This window comes from Cladophialophora bantiana (assembly GCF_000835475.1).
Source record: "Cladophialophora bantiana CBS 173.52 unplaced genomic scaffold supercont1.27, whole genome shotgun sequence".
Classification (NCBI taxonomy): Eukaryota; Fungi; Ascomycota; class Eurotiomycetes; order Chaetothyriales; family Herpotrichiellaceae; genus Cladophialophora; species Cladophialophora bantiana.
Window position 1 is genome coordinate 203,815 of NW_015971601.1, and position 19,979 is coordinate 223,793.

General features: G+C 52.3%; 8 protein-coding genes across 8 annotated transcripts; 4 read left to right on the forward strand and 4 right to left on the reverse strand.

Moving 5' to 3' along the window:
- Positions 1–323: 323 nt before the first annotated feature.
- Positions 324–1,595, forward strand: Z519_12268 (uncharacterized protein; the record flags this gene model as incomplete). Its single annotated transcript, XM_016769974.1, has 1 exon — positions 324–1,595. One exon carries the CDS (start codon positions 324–326, stop codon positions 1,593–1,595), a length of 1,272 nt encoding a protein of 423 aa, XP_016613826.1.
- Positions 1,596–1,858: 263 nt separating this feature from the next.
- Positions 1,859–3,650, reverse strand: Z519_12269 (uncharacterized protein; the record flags this gene model as incomplete). Its single annotated transcript, XM_016769975.1, has 4 exons — positions 1,859–2,689; positions 2,764–2,975; positions 3,024–3,427; positions 3,490–3,650. The coding sequence occupies 4 exons, from the start codon at positions 3,648–3,650 to the stop codon at positions 1,859–1,861; spliced, it is 1,608 nt and encodes a 535-aa protein (XP_016613827.1).
- A 978-nt stretch (positions 3,651–4,628) lies between these two features.
- On the forward strand, positions 4,629–5,849 carry Z519_12270 (uncharacterized protein; the record flags this gene model as incomplete). The annotated part of the gene is made up of 7 exons (XM_016769976.1): positions 4,629–4,655; positions 4,754–4,908; positions 4,961–4,986; positions 5,037–5,067; positions 5,125–5,266; positions 5,330–5,488; positions 5,598–5,849. 7 exons carry the CDS (start codon positions 4,629–4,631, stop codon positions 5,847–5,849), a joined length of 792 nt encoding a protein of 263 aa, XP_016613828.1.
- Positions 5,850–7,528: 1,679 nt separating this feature from the next.
- Z519_12271 (uncharacterized protein) lies at positions 7,529–9,596 on the reverse strand (the record flags this gene model as incomplete). The annotated part of the gene is made up of 5 exons (XM_016769977.1): positions 7,529–7,644; positions 7,698–8,823; positions 8,878–9,066; positions 9,135–9,478; positions 9,551–9,596. 5 exons carry the CDS (start codon positions 9,594–9,596, stop codon positions 7,529–7,531), a joined length of 1,821 nt encoding a protein of 606 aa, XP_016613829.1.
- A 1,160-nt stretch (positions 9,597–10,756) lies between these two features.
- On the forward strand, positions 10,757–12,311 carry Z519_12272 (uncharacterized protein; the record flags this gene model as incomplete). The annotated part of the gene is made up of 4 exons (XM_016769978.1): positions 10,757–10,839; positions 11,196–11,227; positions 11,279–12,000; positions 12,069–12,311. The coding sequence occupies 4 exons, from the start codon at positions 10,757–10,759 to the stop codon at positions 12,309–12,311; spliced, it is 1,080 nt and encodes a 359-aa protein (XP_016613830.1).
- A 554-nt stretch (positions 12,312–12,865) lies between these two features.
- On the reverse strand, positions 12,866–15,506 carry Z519_12273 (uncharacterized protein; the record flags this gene model as incomplete). Its single annotated transcript, XM_016769979.1, has 7 exons — positions 12,866–13,882; positions 13,944–14,000; positions 14,060–14,590; positions 14,657–14,706; positions 14,782–14,973; positions 15,041–15,074; positions 15,138–15,506. The coding sequence occupies 7 exons, from the start codon at positions 15,504–15,506 to the stop codon at positions 12,866–12,868; spliced, it is 2,250 nt and encodes a 749-aa protein (XP_016613831.1).
- A 1,889-nt stretch (positions 15,507–17,395) lies between these two features.
- Z519_12274 (uncharacterized protein) lies at positions 17,396–18,560 on the reverse strand (the record flags this gene model as incomplete). Its single annotated transcript, XM_016769980.1, has 2 exons — positions 17,396–17,957; positions 18,022–18,560. The coding sequence occupies 2 exons, from the start codon at positions 18,558–18,560 to the stop codon at positions 17,396–17,398; spliced, it is 1,101 nt and encodes a 366-aa protein (XP_016613832.1).
- A 557-nt stretch (positions 18,561–19,117) lies between these two features.
- On the forward strand, positions 19,118–19,960 carry Z519_12275 (uncharacterized protein; the record flags this gene model as incomplete). The annotated part of the gene is made up of 2 exons (XM_016769981.1): positions 19,118–19,505; positions 19,554–19,960. The coding sequence occupies 2 exons, from the start codon at positions 19,118–19,120 to the stop codon at positions 19,958–19,960; spliced, it is 795 nt and encodes a 264-aa protein (XP_016613833.1).
- Between the last annotated feature and the right edge of the window lie 19 nt (positions 19,961–19,979).

Here is a 19,979-nt window from a genome sequence, read left to right on the forward strand (position 1 = left end):
CTGCCGCCCCCCCTTGATCTCACCAGCCACAACATCAACACCATCGATAACTATAACTACAACTACATACAACAGCAGCATCCTCACTTGCGGCACCTACAAAACGCAAATGCAATATCCATCTCTTCATTACCTTCTCAAGATATAGATGCCAGAGGCGATCACGTGTGAAGCTTTGGCGCCCTTCATCTCCACAACAAAGCGTGCCCTCTACGAATAAGCCGGTCATCATCTCTCTGATCTGACACGCCAGATCTCGAAAAACCGTCTCAAGACCACCTCACCTTGTCCTTCCTGGACAATCATCGAGAATCCCAGACTTGATGTCCGCGCCTCCTCCAAAGCCCAACGTTGGCGCCGGCGCTGGCACGGCAGGGCCCAGCATGGGCGCCGCAACCGCCATCGTGCAAGGCGGCGTCAACAACCTTGCGAACCTGTCCGGCAGCTATCTCGATCGCTTCTTCCCGCCCCGGCAACGTCAACAGTGGAAGGCCGCGCTGATCAAATTCGCCACCGAACGACCGTACCTTGCAAGTTTCCTGCTCAGTCAAACTGCCATCAGCGGCCTTCCGCTCCTTCTCTTCGGGCTCATGACCGTGACAGTCTTTACATTCGCCTTGTTGGCAGGCGTACTTGTGGTCCTGCTCGGAGTTCTATTGTTTGTGACCGTCGCGGCGGGGTTTGCCTTAATCATTCTCTTACCGACCCTATTCTTCACCACCGGGGTAGGGGTGTTCGTCTGGCTTTGCGGCATCGGAATGTATTTTGTGTTTAAATGGATTAACGAGAAGGACGCATCAGGGGCTACTGCGGCTCCCGGTGTGGGAAGCGCGGTGGCCAGACCTAGCGGCCCTGGCAATACCCAAGGCGTCAATGGGAATACCCAGGCCGGGCCGGCCAGACCGAACGGTCCCAGCAATCCTCAGGGCGTCAGTGGAAATCCGGCAGGTGGGCCGCCGAGACCTAGCGGTCCTACCAATCCTCAGGGCGTCAATGCTGGTGGACCGCCGAGACCCAGCGGTCCTACCAATCCTCAAGGCGTCAATGGAAATCCAGCAGGCGGGATGACTAGACCTGCGGGTGCTGTCAACCCTCAGGCCGGCGGTCCAAGGCCAAACCCGAACCCAAATATGCCGCAGAAGCCCCCGAGCGCGGGACCGGGACCACAGCCTCAGTCGAATGGCGCGCCCGCTAACAACGTTAACGGCATCAACGGGGTCGGCAACTCTACCAACCCTAACAACGTCAACAATCCTAACAATATGCATAATACCAATCCCGCCAACAACGCTAACAACGTTAATAACACGCCTCCCCCTAATAACGCCAATAATACTCTCCAACCTGGTAGCGCCAACGGCTTGAACATGGCCCATTCTCCTCCCCAGAGAAAACCCGTCGCCAGCAGACCGCCCTCCGTGAGCCCAGGGCCGAGAGTGCCGGTGCCGGGAGAGAGTGGCGCGCCGCAGGGAGCTCCTATTCCTACGCCTGCCCCTAGCCCGACCCCGACCCCGATGTCGGCTCCGACCCAGGTCCCGGTCCCTCTGCCTATTGCTGTGGCAAATGCAATGGCCGACCCAGCCGGAGAGCAGTGAAGAAGTGTGACCAACTGAGGCGAACATCATCACTCTTATGGGACGAGGGCAATCTTTGACGCGACAGAGCGAATGGACGGAAACATTTGAAACCTGTTACCTCCCTAGCATCTCGTGCCGACGTTCGGGATTAAGTACCAGCTTGTTATGCCGGCAGCCTGCGCCAGATAGACCACAGTAGATGGAATAATATCCAGTATAGGCTCTCGATACAGCCACCCAATTGAATAAGCAGGCCATCCGCACAACCTACGGCAGAAAGGTCACACTGCACGCACCACGATCCTAACTCCATTACTATCCGGCCGGTACAACGGGGTCACTCCATCACCAATGATCTCGATGTCCTTATAGCTTGTATCGTATAGCTCCAGAAATCCCTGGTCCTCTGGAAAGCGGACCTCTCGGCTCCCATACTGTCTAAACACGCCTGCCACCGTGAGGTAGAGCTCCGCATACGCCAGGTTCATGCCCACGCAGGCTCGGGTTCCACGAGAGAACGGAACGAGATATCGTTCGAGAGTCGGATTGTCGATCCATCGTTGCGGACGGAACGCCATGGGATCTTCAAAATAGGTCGGCGAGTGGTGGATGAGCAGGCCGGTCATGGAGAGAGGGATCCCCGGACGAAGGATGTATTCCTTGTCCCAGGCGGTTTTCTTCTTGTCGTCCGAGACTTTGGCCTTGTAGATGAGTGTCTCGTCTGGGGCGATGCGCTGCAACCGCGTGCTGATGCCGCTGCTTAAACGGAGACTCTCTCTGATGACGGCCGTGAGGTACGGGAGTTGCTCCAACCTGGCAATATCCGGGACAGCTGCTGGGTCTGGCATGGCCTTTGCCAGCTCATCTTTGAGAGGCCTTAGTTCGATGGGTTGTCGTAGGAGATGGTATGTGAGTTCCGAGAGCGCCGCGGCGGTCGTCAATGTGCCGGCAATAACCACCACCTGCCCGTCTTGCCAAAGGCGGTCGGGAGACTTTTCCTTCTCGGGCAAATCACCTTGCAGGATCGCATGGAAGATGGTCGTTTGCGAGCTATATTTACCATGGGTATCGCCGCGATGTGAGTAGATCTCGGAAACATGGCGGATAATGTCCTGTTTAGTAGTATCAATTTCTCCGTTCACAGTTGATCCCAAGACGTTGATGTCTCAATCCTGGAAGACCATACCTTGTTGAGTTTTATATAACTTGCCATGACCGGGTTCAAAGCAATCTGTACCGAGTCGGGAAGAAATTTCATCAGAGTCAACACCCACGGCATCTGCTTAACAAAGTGACCCAATTTGGCCCCCGCCTCGCCCGCTTCTTTGAAACTCGGGTCGAAGTCGGGGGCCAGCAGTCGATTGTCACTGCGACCGAATGCATACTCCATGACGACGTCTGTCCGGCCTGGTTAGGACGTTCTGACGATGAGCGGAACCAACCAACCGTTCGTGAGTGCCGCATAGGCCAAAGATACCGTCATAGGTTCCCCGGACTCTTGGAACTCGCGAAATCGAGTTAGCAGATTGTTCAGTCGAGACTCGATGCGAGGTTGTAGGCTCCGCACTTTGGCCTTGGAGAAGTACGGGTTCAACGCTGCCCTGCGCATACGGTAGAGATTGTGGTCTAGAGTCCCAAACGCCGACTGTGGTAGTCCACTTTGGTTTGTGAAAAAGGTCCATTTGTTCCGTTTGTGTGTTGATCCCGCATACACTTGGTCATAGTAGTCGGCGTCCTGGATGTGGACTTCCTCCGGGTTGATGCGCACAATCGGGCCGTATTGCTCGTGCATGGCCCGGATCTTCCAGATATACTGACCGCTGAGAATGACATCGTAGTAGAATTCGTACCTACCTAGGTGGTGAGTGGGTTGAGGGACTGTGGCTCGTGGAATCTGTGAATCTTGTCTTACCAGTACGTGAGTTTTGCCAATGCCGGCCCAGGAATTTCCGCTGCCGGGCACAGATACAAGCGCCAGCTCGCCAGGGCAAGAAGATAAGTCGCCGCTAATACGGGCCCAAACACGTACAACAATTCAGTAGGGAAGGCACCTGGGCTCTCAAGCCAGGCCATAACTCCTGTTTGTGGTACATTTTATCAGCCAGCTTGCTGCTCGTTATTCGGAGTAACACCGATGAGCCATGGCCTTAAACGTACGAAGACAGGTCTACAGAGGGGACACCCGTCATGTAATGCAGAGGGTGAGGAGGGGGCTGTCAGGTACACGGTTGAAGATAAAGATGCCGGGAACGACGAGGTCCCTCTTCCTGGGAGAGTGGCAGCTAACGGCTGCCATCTGCAAGAGAGATATTGTTGTTAGTCGGACTGGTGGACTCAAAGTACTGCTACACCCGGAATGGTATCTCCACTGAGTACGAAGTACATAAAAACCACCGAGTGTAATCCCACTACGGCAACTAGGCTTCTTCGACCCGCCCGCAGCGAGCGCCGTCTGGCGTCTACCGTACTCAAATAATCAGTCTTCCCCTACTTGTCCTTGCATGACGCGGTCCGCGCCGGCGACTACGGATGGTGATGTCCGTTCTCCCCGGCTCAACAAGTTAGACATGCGGGACCACCCACGCTACCTTTGGTGGACTCCGTCGGTGCTAGTTAAGACCTCGCGAACAGCACCAACATCTGCAGGATTGACATTTCTTCCATCAGTGCCATCCTTTTTGGAGGTTGTTTGTGATGTGCTCGACTTGCACCCACGCTCAGGATCCAGCGAAATTGGCCCCATGGAGGAAGCCGCACATATTGATGCCCAGGCAAGTCGGCGAGCAGCAAAGGCGGTCAGTGCGGGTGCTAAAGAATCGGGCAGATAGCCGAAGATAGCGCAGATGATGTCGATCCAGGATATGGGGGAAGGTTTGTTCATGCACTTGAGATATGTACCGGAGCTGATGGAGATCCAGCGACGCAGCTTCAATAACAACATCACTCCGTTCGTCTGTGTTGAATTATGCGGAAGTTTGCGCCCATTGCGGACTGTTTGTTGTCTGCTAATGATGATGCAGATACGAGGCAAGTCCTCCACAATGCTCGGCCATGGCTTCACGGTCCATTGACGACGTGGTATAGAATGGCAGAAGATATCAGCAAATGGCCGGCAGTTCCTACATCTTTGTGCGATCCCTCAGCATGCAAACGCAGACTATGCTAACCTGTGTCAGCCCAACGATGTGCGGGAACAAGAACAACTAGATATGGTCCGCCATATTTATCGCCTCGTGCAAGATGGCCGGCTCCACGTCGCCCCAATTGGGAACCCACAGAGGGTGCTGGATATCGGTACTGGGACGGGACTCTGGGCGCTAGACTTCGCAGAGTAGGATTTTCGACCTCATTGGCGCTCAGTAGCGTATTCTGATGGGTTTCAGTGAGTTTCCCGCGGCAATAGTCCTCGGTAAGTGCTTCGCCGTAAACTCGAGCAAAACTCCTTACTAATTACTTCAGGGGTTGATATTAGTCCTATCCAGCCGCAAATGTAATCATGTCACATCACTCAAGCTTGGGCAAACGATGTCTAACTAAAATGGAACAGGACTGCTCCGAATTGTTCCTTCATGATCGATGGTCTGGAGCAAGAATTGGTCTACTCACCCCGTCGCAGATTCGACAACATACACCAGCGCAGCATGTCTGGAAGCATCGGAGACTGGTCGACAATGTACAAGCAAGCACTAGTGTCTCTCGAACCAGGCGGCTGGCTCGAGATATAGGAATTCGAGGTTTGGTTCTCCTCCCAGTCGCCTGAGGGCTTGTCGGACGACTCGGCCATCGCCAAATGGCAGAAATTGATCGACGAGGGCAGTCTTGCGCTCGGCCGGCGCCTGAATTATGCATCTCGGTTCAAGGCCCACCTCGAAGAAGCTGGATTTGTCGACATACAGACTCAAGTAATCAAGGTGAGTGAGACTCCCGCCATATTTATTATCGAATCCACAATCAGCCTTTCTATTCCCCAGTGGCAGAAGCATGGCGCACACTCTGACGGAGTGAGATCTTGGAGCCCAGACTCCGATAGGCGCATGGCCGAAAAATGAGAAACTTCGTCGGATAGGGGTATTCCTCCAAGCACAGATGAATGAAGCTGTCGAAGCCGTCACACTAGGATATCTCACTCGGGCGCTTGGGTGGTCAGAAGTGGAGGTTCAGATCCTGCTCACAAACGTAAGGAACGAGTTTAATGACAAACGGAAACATCTTTATACATTCTGCTGGTTTATCTGGGGCAGGAAACGAATGGATTCTGGCAATATCAGCTAAAACGCATCCTGGAAATGTCTGAGGCGCGTGTGAGGTCCTTTTGCAGGGAGGCAAGAGTGTTTCACTATTGGGAGAAGCATGGACCTTGACCTTGCCGTCAGAATAGAACCCGCCCAACAGAAATGGAATCTATTCGAAAATATTTTGAAAAATCCGTTGCAACACGACACCCAGTCCAGTGAAGCTCCTTGTGTGGTGAACCAAGCAAGCGCGAGATCCTTGAACTTTCATTGCTCCCGCTCCATCAGGGATGGCTGTGAAAGGGCCACCTAAGCATGCTTCTGTGAATTAGAAACTATTTTCTCCTCAGAATTTCAAGTTTCTTTACCGATGCAGGGGATTCCAGTGCTCGGTTTACTTCACGTGCGCCATGTCAAGGATCGATAATAGATGGAACACCTTGCTATCGTGCCAAGTATAACACAGAGCAAAGGGCTGCATCGTCATTCCTCCGAACGTCGTGAGTTAATCATCTGCCATAATCCCCGCAGTTTCCCAATCCACTGGCACATTTTGAACCCCTTAGGTCCCGACCAGAAGAGGTAGAACTCTTTTAGTTCTACAAGAACGAAATCACCAAGGAAACCAAGGATGATATCTACCGTAGAGGGTTAGGGCTACACTAATAGAATATACCACAGCGACCATTTACAAATATTACGACAACGTATACATCTGAGACTTGTCAATTTGAAGTTACCTAGGCCAACTAATGGATCAGTCGCGACAGCCAATCAACGCCATTTCAATGGCTCTTGGGAGATATTACTGTGTCTACCTCGTACATCCCGCGCAAGCTGTTTTAACCACCGCGCCAGGACCAGGTACGACAGAACGACAGTTTTCGAGAACACCGTATTTAAGAAGTATCTCACCACTTCCCTCTACCAAAGCAATTCCAAAGGCTTAAGGAAGAGCCCAGAATGAGGGAGTGGGTCAACACTTACCGGCTGGATCTGCCGCTTTAATACGAGGTATACCAAGTCAAAAGTGGCAGGGTGACCTCCTCATCCGCGGAAGAGTATGTCCCTACATCGATCGTTGTCCGATGAATCGACAACCCGATTCCGAGCGTTCAGTCTGACCCAACGTGGCGCTACCCATTCAGAGGCCGCTTCGATCAGATGACTATTTAGTGGAATGAATGGAGATGTGTAACACTGAGAACTGTCCAGATGGTTGATGGCATCGGTCTATCCTTCGAGATGTCTCTCTATCTGCCCTTACGACGATTCCTTTCTTGTTGATATAGACATTTGGCCGATGTGCAAAAAAAGCCATTCCTAATACTCGTATTGGTTCTTGTACTCTGGACCTGTAAGCGCGGTCCTGAATGCCTTGACTGAGGAATAGGAAGACTCGGAATCCCTGTTGGCCTTGAAGAGCCTGGCGATCGAGAGATTGTGGAAGGGAACAGGTAGGTTGCAACACCAAGGAATGATCGACAACGAAGTCTAAACGAAGGTGTTGTATATAACAAGGTTAGTTCTCAATGGAGATACGAAATTCCAGAACTTGAAGCTCAGGTCTCTCTTCAGCTACATGTTGAGCATCGTCAACTTCGGTAACAATGAGTGTTTTGTTCCAACATCTACCTTTTTGGCCTTTAACATCCACCTGGCTAAATACTGTATGGCCCTTCGCAGCTGGCTGCTATGCTGGCGGCCACACAGCTCAGTTCAGATGGAATAAGACAAGCCCAATTCTTCCGCAATAATAGAGGCAGCCTTGTGGCCTACCGTAAGGGCGGTCGCATATGTGTTGGCGGAGACATTGGACGGGCAAATCGATAGATCTATGCAAGTTTTTGTGAGTCTCCAACTAGTCCAACCATAAGAGAACACTCACCAACAACCTTCAGTCCCTGGACTCCAAAGACGTTCAGCCCCGGGTCCACCACCCCACCTTGCTCCTTTGTCTTCATCGCACATGTTCCCATACTATGCCATGCGGTGCTGACATTCTGCCGAATAAATAACTCAATCGCCTGGTCATCTTCCTCAGAATATTCGATTGGCTGATAGCGCCTGCTCTTCCGGTCTTGGTCGTCGACAAATTTGAATCCTGCCTTCGACTCCTCGGAGAAGATGGGATGTCCAACTTCTAGGGCACCGCGATAATGCGTCATGCGCCGTGCAATCTCTCTCTGCTTCTTGTATCCCCACTGGAGCTTCTGGGCATCAGCAGGATGGTTCAGGAACCCACAATCAAAGTCAGGCGGATCTGAAACCGTGGGACCCGTAATATGTATTGACCCACGGGAGTAAGGGTACGGCGTATACGGTCCTAGACTGAAATGTTGACCAGGGGGGATATCAGTGTGATTTCCAACGAACGCTGCCAGGGAAGACATTAGCATCAAGGGCCGTGTCGGACGAGGTCGGTAGTCACGTTCCCAAACATCCCTAAGTTCGGGTCCTAGAAGCTCTTCATCACCGGCAGAGGGTCGGTTTTTACCAACACAATCGAGCCCGTTCCAGCCCAGCAGGTAACGAGTGGGCTGAGCCTTCTTTTGCTCGAGTGCCGATTCAAGGGTGAAACGGCCGCTGATAATTCCGTCAATTGTTTCTGAGGGACTAGCAGTAGATCTATATGGGTAGAAGATCACGTGGTGATCTTGATAGTTCTGACCAACGCCTGGCAGATTGGACACAACGTGGATGCCGAGTTTTGAAAGGCGATGAGCATCGCCAACCCCAGAACGTTGTAAAATCTGCGGAGTGCCGAACGTCCCGCCGGCGAGGACGACGAGTTTGGTAGCGTTAATGACGGACGGTTTCGCGTGAGAATCAGGCCCCACAGGAACGTACTCAACACCAGTGGCCCTTTCCCGCTCGTCGAACAAGACTCGCACAACCTTAATATTGGTAAACACGTGGAGGCCGGTTTCGTACGGGTCTAAAAGCGGATAGAGAAGTCGATGAGGCACGCCTTGTCTCCAGCCGGTCTTCTGATCTATCCACATGTTCCACCGCTTGCCTCAAGTCAGCGCGCCGGTCAACCAGAATATAGAAGAATATCCGCTCACCCCGACAGCATGCGAAGTCTTCAAGTTTTGTACATCAGGTACTTGTGGAATTCCAATCTGTCTGCAGGCGTGGAAATAGTCTTCCTGAAAAGTGGCTTGAGCGTTTGTTCCGGGAGATATGCTGAATTCGCCATCATATCCGTGCAAACTTCGATCAATATTAGGATCGTTATCCTGGAAATTCTCATACTAACCGGCGAAGGAGACCTAGATTAGCATTCTCATCGTCGTTGTCATATTTATTGACGCAGACATACGACCTTAAGAAAGGGAACCATATCCTCTCCCCTCCAACCTTCAGTTTTCCAGTCGTCAAAGTCAATCATCTGCGGCCGTGAATAAACCATGAAATTGATAGAACTTCCGCCTCCAAGGCAGCCGCCCGAGGGAATGGTCAACTTCCTTCCAGCTAGTGATTCGCTGCTTTTAGACGTGTAGAATGTCGCGGTTTTGGAGCCTGGTAAAATGTTTGAGAGATAGAGGGCGGGATGTACAATTGACGAGTCGTCACGGACGCTGATACCGGATTCAAGAACCGTGATGGAGAGGTGAGGGTTGGCTTTCGCCAGTCGAGTGGCAACCACGAGACCAGTGGTACCCCCTGACGGGCTTCGAGGTCAGTTGAAACGTGAAGTGCTATGAGAGTGAACGAGGAGAGATAGTGAAAACGTACCTCCGGCGATGAGGATGTCTGTCCTCACTGGGACGGGTCCGTCCATAGTACCGAAACAATTATCTCAATTTAACAAGAAAGGCTTTCGTCGAGGCACAAAAGAAACCGAAAAAGACAGAGACCGAGAAGTTCTTGCTCTTTTATGTTTCAACGACACGAGAAATGTTTAGGGATTTCAGAGGATCTGACAGGGACCAAAGTTAGGTCTAGTGAGCTTTCTCAATTGCCGCATTAGGGGAATTCCAGGGCTATCTATAAGTTCCACAAGAAGTTGAACTCTCACGGGATTGGGGTGGAGAAGAAGATTATTAGGAAAAGCATGAGGAGCCGTTACCATGGAAAATCGGCCTCAGCTTCCAATCGGGGCTAACGACACCACAGTGAGAGCAAAGCAAAATTTTTGATCTCATGCGCAAAAGTTGTTGGCATACATCATCCTGCTTCCGGACCTTGAATGATGTTTATTCTTGAAGATCCTCCATGCTGGGAGCCCTCTCCCGGGTAATGAGGAGGAGCGTAAGTGAGGTTCAATGCTAAGCATTCCCTTTCGACCTCCCTGCCAAAATACACTCTGTCGAATGGATGCAGAACGATTCTTAAGGGGAACGAAAGCAAATCCCACTCATTGCGCGGTTGGCGGAGAGGTAGACGGAGCAGAAAGGTGCTGAGAGCCTGAGACGGCTTAGCTGATGTGAGGCAGATTACGATATCAAACGTCGCAGTTCACGTCGGTGTCTTCTGCCTTCTGGCGTCCTCCTTAGAGTTACAACACAGAAACGAGGATTGGGAAAGAGAAGTTGCGTCGGAGCAGTAATAATTACCGTTGTGGGGATTACTTTTAGACTTAACATTTCCTCATAGACTCTAGGTGCTGGCTTATACTCTTTTAGGAAAACAATGCTATATCTAAAACTGCTAGGGTATTTGAGATCATACATATATGCGGTGGCAGATGACAATCAATTCCGCCCATCCCGGATTTTGTTTCTCCGTAGGGAGAAATGCGCTACCTACATAGTAGTATAATGAGACTTGGGGCAACCTTGCACAGCATGCCGTTCGTGTCAATGCCACTGCTCGCAAAAAATGGCACAGAATAGGTACTTGATAGCGAGGTTACCATTTCTCCCTTTGTCCGTATTTGTATGGGCACGCATTTAGTTTGCATTCGATCCGAGGACAATTTCTCTATGAGAGTTCTATAAAATGCGTGCAAAATTTCTCGATGTCCGTACTGATAGCGTTGCTGAATTCCGGACCACTCTTCCAAAAGCTCTTAACTTCTGGAGGTAGGCCTGATTTCTCCACGGTGAGGACAGCCTATCGCCTTAAACAGCCCCAGGATGCCTCCGACCCTTTCCAAGTATAAAGCCGCTGTGGTAAGTTTCCCTTCCCGGGTAACCAACTTTGACAGCCTTTCTAACAGTTATCAAGGTGGTTGCAGAGCCGGGAGTTCGTCTCACTACACCAGAGAATTGATGAAGAAAGCTCACAAAAGCGAAGTGGTTCGACCTGGACCTGAGTGTCCAAAAGACTATCCACTGAATCAAAGAAGCCAGCAACTCGGGATGTAAACTGGTAGCCTTTCCCGAAACGTGTATGGTTCAGCCAAGACTGCACAGCAAACGGACTAACTAACCTTCAGGGATTCCTGGCTATCCATATTGGCTATGGAAGGTCAGTGTACCAGCACCATGGCATGGAAGATGCGCAGCTCACCATAACGAGGTAAACTACCTGGAATCGCTGCCTCTGATCAAAGCATACCGGGAGAACAGTTTGAAGGTGGACTCCGAATTGATGAGAAGCATCAGGCGGGCGGCAAGAGAGAGTCACATGTCATCGTCCTCTCCCAACAACCAGTGTGCCGAACTAAGACGAAGGTTAGCTACGTGTCCCTGGGATTCTCTGAAATCGATCTTGCCACTTGTTACCTTGCGCAAGTGCTGATCGCGCCGAATGGAGATGTTATCAACCACCGCCGTAAGATCAAGCCCACCCATGTCGAAAAGCTCGTCTTCGGCGATGGAACAGGAGACAGCTTCATGTCAGTTTCAGACACGCAGATCGGCCGACTCGGGCAACTGAACTGCTCGGAGAATTTCAATCCATTTTTCAAATCCCTAAATGCCGCCTGCGGCGAGCAGATCCACGTTGCCGCATGGCCACTTGGCCCTGGAGAAAGCAGTAGGAAGGGCCCCGATCCGAAGACAAATACCGGAGATGCATGGGCCGACCAGATCACCCCGGCATATGCAATGGAGGCTTGCACTTGGACTTTGGCGCCGTTCCAAATCATTAGCAAGGAAGGTGCAAAGAAGAATACGCCACCCGGGGTCGAGGTTGAAGCGAATGTTGATCATTACAATGGATTCTCCCGTATTTATGCTCCTGACGGAACCTGCGTGGCCAAAGCAGACAAAGACTTTGAGGGGCTTCTAGTTGCGGATGTAAGTGCATTATATCTGTCCTGCCTGTTTCCTTGGTTGCCGGATCCTTACAAATCTATCATTTTCAGATCGACCTGAACGAGACGCACTTGCCTAAAGCTATCAATGACTTTGGTGGTGCCTACATGCGATCTGATCTTATACGGCTACTGGTGGATACACGACGGAAAGAGCTCATGACGGAGACAGGCCCAGATGGAAGCATCCTGGCCTACTCCACACGTGAGAGGCTGGGATTGCATTTGCCTCTGGACGAGTCGAAATCCAAGAATGAGGAAGCTAGTCTGGTCTCCGCATCGAAGGGTGTTTGATGCCACCCATGCTAGCTAGAACTTGTCGAAAAGCGAGGCCCACTAGGCACTATCTATATTGAGTAGAGATCCACCATTCCATGCTGCAGGGCTACGGATGGTTAGCTCGGGGCTGTTACAGTCGCATCTCAAATGAGGTGGAGAATCCCGTCTTGATTTCTTAGTTTATATGGTTTACTAGGTGGCCACTGGACACGGCCTCCTGTACGACCGAGGAGCTATATAAGGGAGTAAATGAAACCGAACGAGCCTGTCTTACGGCAAGTTTAGTGTCCAAGCGTCGTCACTTTTAATAGAGTACGAGAATTAATTGCTTATTGCATGACGCTCTCTCGCTAGTTAGCTACCTAAGACGCCTTATTCCATTTCACCGTGCGCAATGCATGTATTAAGGAGTATGAAGGAATGAAATTCTCTCAATCTCAGAGGATAGAGAGTGAGAGAGGATGGAAGGAAACAAAAATCGCCGTGTCGGTCGATCTCCAAAGATGCTGGTGCAGTGGGTTCTGGCAATCGTGACGACGGCGGCGACCACAACGACGACGACGAGATCATCAGGACGGATCCAACGGGAAGCGGTCCACGAACCGAAATGTACTCAGCCCACCCTCGAAGGCCGCCACGAAGCTGGCCAGGTCCGTCGAGTTCTGCGTATACACGCCGGGGCCGGCTGGGATCGCAGCTGTCGCAAAGACGGTCGAGGCCGTGACGGCGCCGAGCGCGCCAACGGGTTTGCCCCAGCGGTAGGCATCGAGGAGGATCTGCAGAGGACGGGCGGCCGGGTAGAGCGCCGAGGTAGAGCTGTTAGTGGTGAAGAGAGCTTCGGAGCCTGAGGTGACGATGACGCCGTCGAAGCCGCTCGCGTCAGCGGCGGAGTAGGTCTGGTTGACGGGGCCGGTGAGGACTTCACCCACGATAATAGGAAACACCCCGGACTGCGCGAACGACTGGGCCAGCGAGGTCGCCTGGGCCAGGGAGCTGGGGGACGAGACGCTGGTGAGGATGCCGACGTTCAGCGCCGCAATTGTCGGCAGCGAGTAGTTGAAGATCGACACAAAGGCCGTGCGGTTGTCGTTGTAGTACGTGGGATCGGGCGCCGGAGCTGGGACCCCCAGGACCTGTGCAAGGCGGACCGCGAGGTCGTTGTCGACACGGTTCAACTGGGTGATGACATTCTGCTTGACCGTCGGAGAGGTGACGTGGGAGGCCTCGAAGCGCATTGCGTTGATGAGGAATTGCTGCTCGGCCGGGATCAGTGAATTATAAAACATCCGTGGCTGGGACCAGACGTCGTCAAAGGTGGACGATTTTGCCCGCACAAGATTCCCGCCTACGGTCCGGCCAGGCGTGGTGAAAAACCCATTGCCGTTGGTCTGGTTGGCTTGCATAGGGGAGCCGTTGTTGAGGTCATTGGGCGTGTATGCGGCGACGTTGAGCGGAATGTAGTTCTGAGCAGCTCCATCTCGGTTGTTGTTATGGATCGGCACTCGAGGACGATTGATCGGTAGTTGCTCAAAGTTGGGACCCCCGTGTCTGTTCAGTTGAGTGTCCAAATATGAGAAGATTCGCCCCTGGTTGGCAAGGTGAGTCGGTTGATTGCTTTCCGCACAGATCCACGGCGTCCAGACGTACCTGAAGCAGGGGATCCTCTGTAAAATCAATCCCACGAACAATGTGGCCCGGTTGGAACTATAGAACCGCTGTCAGCCTTGATTCCCTCGGCACCGCGTTTGATGGTGAAGATATACCATGATCTGTTCTGTTTCTGCAAAGTAGTTTCGAGGGTTCTGATTCAGAGTCATCTTGCCAAGAATAGTGACTGGCACAATTTCCTCCGGCACGATCTTTGTCGGGTCGAGCAGGTCAAACCCGAAACTGAGCGCGTCGGACTCTTCCATGATCTGAACCCCAAGTTCCCACTCCGGATACTGGCCGGCCTCGATGGCATCCCACAAATCCTGCCTATGAGAGTCGATATTCTTCCCGGACAACACCTGGGCTTCCTCCCACACCAGGCTTGCTTTGCCCTGTAAAGTCTTCCAGTGCCATTTGACCAACTTCGAATTACCATCGTCGGTCACCAAACGGTAAGTATGGACCCCAAAACCGTCCATATGCCGGAAAGATCGCGGAATGCCATAACCTGCCATAGCCCAGAACAGGGTGTGCAGAGAGGAGGGCTGTTGGCTGAAGAAATCCCATGCTGTGGTGTGGGCGGTTCCAGCCTGTGGAATTTCCCTGTCTGGTTCAGGCTTTACGGCGTGGATCAGATCTGGGAACTAGTTGACTATCAGTGTCACTGGCCGTGTCGCTGCGCTCCTCACTAGGTCGTGAATCCAACTAACCTGGATTGCGTCCTGGATGAAAAATGGAGCGATGTTGTTTCCAACAATGTCTGGCGCGCCGAGCATCGGTTAGGACAGGTCACAAGCACCGAGGACTCAATACAATCACAATGCTGGGGCCTCACCAAAATTTCCTGCGTCAGTGTAGAAGCGACTGGCAAATCCATGGACGTCTCGGACTGCCTCTGGGCTGCCTCTGCTTCCTGCGACTGTGGAAAATCTGACAAACATGGGAGTTTCCTTCCCTGCTGCAGAAAGAAACGAAGCGGCTGTGATGTTTGACCAGTCTGCGTAACTAGTGAAGACGCCATGGGCTCCTGACGTGTGGGTCAGCCAACCAGTCGTCTCTCCAGACCAAACACTAAAGGAAGGGTACAAACGCACCTGCCCCTCGCGCGTGAACCGCTCTCTCTGGTACCTGCACATAAGTACAGACATTAGCCTAGATATTTTCTGCTCTACGAACTAGAATGTAACTCACCCTCTCGTGATCAAAATGCTGGATCTTCTGTCGGAACATGAAGTCCTCGAGGAGCGTAGGTCCTCTGACCCCAGCCTTCAAGCTCTCTTGGTCTTGGATCGGCCCACCGACGTCCGAGGTCATGTACGTGTCGGTATCGTTGAGTGTGAATTGATCAAGAAAAGTGTCGACAGGAGTGGTGCCGTTGGACGCGGAGGTCTGCCGCTTTGCGTAGGTCTTTTCTCTATTCCCCGTCGATTGCTCCTGAAAACCATGGCCGCCCTGCATGTACGGACAAGCGGCCAAGGTCCCTTGGACAATGAAGAGGAGCGCAAACGTGGTCCCGACCATGGCTGGGAGAGCACTGAGGTTGGACAGCGGAGAACGCATGGTGACAAGTGATTGCACGACGTGATCTCAGGAGCAACGGCGTTGACACAAATTCGAAATGTTGTGAGAGCCATTGCCTTCTCCAGGAGAGTCATATATGACATTATCAGGACAAGATCTTTCCGTCATGTTTCTCTCCTCAAAAGAGTGAATCAAGTCGCTGAGCCACAATGCATAATGCAAGAGGCCACGCAACGAGGTCGGGTAACAAAAGAGAAATACTGCTTTCCGTCAGCACGAACCGACCGCTTCTGTACACGCTCAGCGAGATAGGAATCGCATTTTTGAAGGCCACCCACTTTGGAAGGTCCGTCCATTAGACAATTGGTTGACAATGAGGCTGAAATGGAAGCTCGGCCTCATGTGCATGCCGGAAGGATACTATTGTGGAACCGGCAAAGCCACGGAAAGGATCTTACCTTCTTCCAGGACCCCTGCTGCAAAGCGATTGGGGGTTGCTCGACCAATTGTGACCTCGATATTGCTAATGTTCGTTAACTATTATACTCGACCAAGCAAGGAGGTGCGAAGTTGACGTGCAATCCGCTAGTCTCAGTTGTCCGGAAAACCCCAAGAGCTGCTTACTTTGTGGTACCCTGCGGGATACATGTGAAGCCTCCTTGACTAATTGATGCCTTCCCGTTGCTAATCCTCGTTCGCTATGCTCGATCGAGTAAACTTGAGCGACGTCGGTGTGCCATATTGGATCGGGTCATACAAAGAAATGGCATTGAGTGACGCGAGGCCGCTCACCAGTCGTATCAACTGAACCAAAATCGATGTCCGTATATTTCAGAAGCAGGACTGGCGGACTGGCCTCTCGAGCTTGGTGATGACCTAAGCTGTCCGCTCAGGGCTCTAGCGGAAAGACTTGTGGGCGGAATTGCTCCATCTCTGCGCTTTCATTTATTCGTGATGAATCCAGAGTCCTGATGCCATTGTCTCCTGTTCGGTGATCCCTCCTTGGATTGGGCGCCTCGCGTTGTCCTGGCCAATCAGACAAGCATTCAAGCCGCATCTCAAGCAATTATTTCGCGAAATCCTTCTGTCAACAGCCTTGTGACCGGAATTCGGGGTTGCGGAAGTATCGAAATTCCCGTCGTGCTACCCAAGGGCTTGTGACGCTGCTGTGGAGATAGTGAGGCAGCTTGTGTGGAGATCGTTGAAGCCATTGAGATGTGCAGGCATTCGCGACGTGCTGCAGGGCCACTTCGCCTCAAGGCCAACAGTTAGAAAGGCACACGAATGCCTCGGGCGATCCCACACAGATGAAGTCAGACGTGCGTTGGCTGACGGGCTGTGCACCGCCCAAACTCCGGAGATCGACGTAGAATGATGCATGTCGACATCAATCGTCCACGGGTATCCTTCAAAGTGTCATTCTGTATCGGAGTTTGATTATCCATTCCCAGGAAGATGGGTGTTTGCCAATGTAGCGCTGAGGATGCCACCGAGCTTGATAGGTAGGATTGAGGAAACTATCCACAGGGCGGCAGCACAGAGAGGAAATGACGCCGACCATTGCGAGACTTAGAGATGAACTACCTGTAGGCTAGCCATTGAGGTGGTCAGCTGATTAGGGGCATGCAGTTCAAGAAAAGAAAGGCAATATCGACATTGAGGGCGGATGCCGGTGCTCTGGATGGAGCCTCAAGACCATGAGCCACGGTGCCAGCAAGCATTCTAGAATAGTATGAAAGACGAATAATGCCCAATAGACTCATCGTCTTGACTCGTAAAAATGAAGCATTTCTGCTCAATGCTGATAAAATCGACCAGAGGAGCGGTCTCAGCATTCGTGCGCAAGCTCCTGGAAGACCGCTGTCCCAGACCTGGTTGCATTCGTACCATATCCGTATCCGTCATCCTATGTTTCCGTAATGTATCCATCAGACTCCCATCGTAAAATCATGCTCGATCCCCGGCGTTACGCTCGCCATGAACTTCAAAAACACGACCAAATACTGATCCACCCGGATCGCCACCTTCTCGCTCTCATCTTCTTTGCTGTCTTGCTCATCCAACACCTCCCACTCGTCTCCGGCACCACCACTAGCCGCCTTCACACCCGCTTCATGCCCCCGCTTCTGCTCGGCAAGCCTGAGATTTGCCGTGTCGTCAATCAGACCTTCCATACCTGAGATGTTTGCGGCATCGCCAGTGGCTTTTTGTTTTTCTAGTCGAAGCTTCAGGGCCACGTCCGCACGGTCAAGGAGGATCTTCATCACGCTGGCATGTTTGCAAGGGTGGATGCTCGCCATTTTCACGCTATTGTCGAAGAAGGGGAAGTCCTCCAATGTGACAGTCTTGTCTTTGTAGTCGCCGACGATGTCTTCCATCATGAGGTGTGGTGGTAGAGGTTCGCTGGGAGAGAGGTACCCGGAGAGGTACATGCGCGGGGTGCGGTAGTAGGGTGTATAGGTTATGTAGAGGGTGTATGTTCGAAGAGGCCTGTAACTCATGTCAGCAAATCGTGCTCCCCCGCCAGAGTTGAGAGCAATGAAGATATACTTACGCAGATGTACCTTCGGTCTTATCTCTTATGATAGCCTCGTTGTCGTCGTCCTCATCCTCCATATCAGGAATTTCCTCCTCGTCCTCTTCCTCGGTCGCTTTTTGGCCAAGTTGGCCGCTCTCACTCATAGTTCTCACTTCCGCCCTCAAGCCTTCTTGTTCCTTCTCCGTGGTCCCTCCCGTCCTTAACCAGCCATCATCTTCACCGCCACCAGTCTCCTCATCTGGGCCACCTAGAAATCCATCTCTGACGAGATCATCCGCGGCACCATGTCCACCTGCGAAATTCTCATCCAGCCTTCGATGACACGGAACCCCCCTTGTGACGAGATATTGTTTGTTGGCGGGCAGATAGCTGACCCGTCGCGCAGGACTAGAGGCGTCAGCCCAGGACCACGACGGGAATTTATAGACGAGGTAATCGCCTGCGAGAAGGAATTCTTCTGGTGTGATCTGGCCTGTATTGCGGAAGGTGGAGGTATGTCGGATAGGGGCGTAGCGGTCACGGAGCTGGTCGAGACCGGAGCGGAGATATTGCATAGTTTGGCGCGAGAAGGGTGACAATATTCTGGGATGGGGTGGGGTTGATTTGGAAGATGAAGTTGTGGGTTTGTTGCTGTAGCAGGGGTTCCCGATGATTTATACTCCTCTGGTGGATGGAACGCACAAATAAAGATTCTTGGTTGGTGATACAAACTAGAGACGAGTGTCTAGCGAGTGAAAGGGTGTTTGGGAGCAGGCTGCACTCGAAGAGAAGGTGTTCGTGACCTCGCCGCCTTGACAGTGGAGGGGAAGGCTGGAAGGGTATGACGAGTGTTTGCTTTGTTTGGTCGGTTTGCTGTCTTTGACTCGCTTTCCTTGGTAAGCTTAGCCATCTTGCGTTGTCTTGCGTTGTCTTCCTTAACTCGTTCCAAGCTCACTCGTTCAAGTCGTTCAAGTCGGTCAATGATCCGCCGTACTTACGTCACGGCATATGACCCTGCACGAACTTTAGAACTTGTACAACCACTGAAATTTCCCTCCCCTCCGCAGTTCGGCTGTTCACAGTCCTGGTTCAACCCTCTCCCACCCTTTCAAACATTGGCAGCCCTGCAGCGATGGAGGAACGTCCTGCAAAGCGCACAAAGCGCACAACCAGCGCCGCCATGTGGGATGAGGACGGGAAGTCGAGCTCGCGGCCTAGTTCGAGTGGAAAGGACCACAAACAGAGGCCACGCGATGACAGGGACGAAGACCGTCGCGGACCCAGAAGAGACGGCGAGCGGAGAAAGAGATCGAAGTCGCGAGACACCCCTGACAGACGGAAAGAGCGGAGCAGATCTCAAGAGAAGCCGCCGCGTGATCGAGACCGCGATCGCGACAGGAACAGGGACAAGGAACGTGAGCGTGAACGAGAGCGAGACAGAGGTGGACGGGACCGAGATGTCAACGGCCACAGCCGGCGAGAGCGGAGCAGAAGTCGTGACAGGAATCGAGATTCTAAAGGTAATGGACACTCTACTGGAGATGGTTTCCTGCGCTCACGCGACCCAGATCGCCGAGCCGAACGCCCACATCGACGCTCCCGATCACGCTCACCAGCCAGGAATAGTGGTCGCGACCCTGTACGCACACGCTCCCCTCTTCGACGGAGTGATCATGATCGGGCCAGGCCTCGGGACCGGAACAAGCCCGACGATGAAGGGCCAAGAGCACCGAAACCGAGAGAGGCAGAGATTGCGGACAACCCTGTAGCTAACGGTGATGCTATGGCTGTTGATGAAGATGATGAAGACGCTCTTCTGAAAAAGTTGATGGGTTTTACCACGTTCAAGTCGACGCAGAATACGAAGGTGCCAGGGAACCAGATTTACGGCGTGAGGAAGGAGAAGAAGACGACATATCGACAATACATGAACCGCGTTGGTGGATTCAATAGACCTTTGAGTCCGTCGAGATGAGCTGCGGATCGATCCGCAG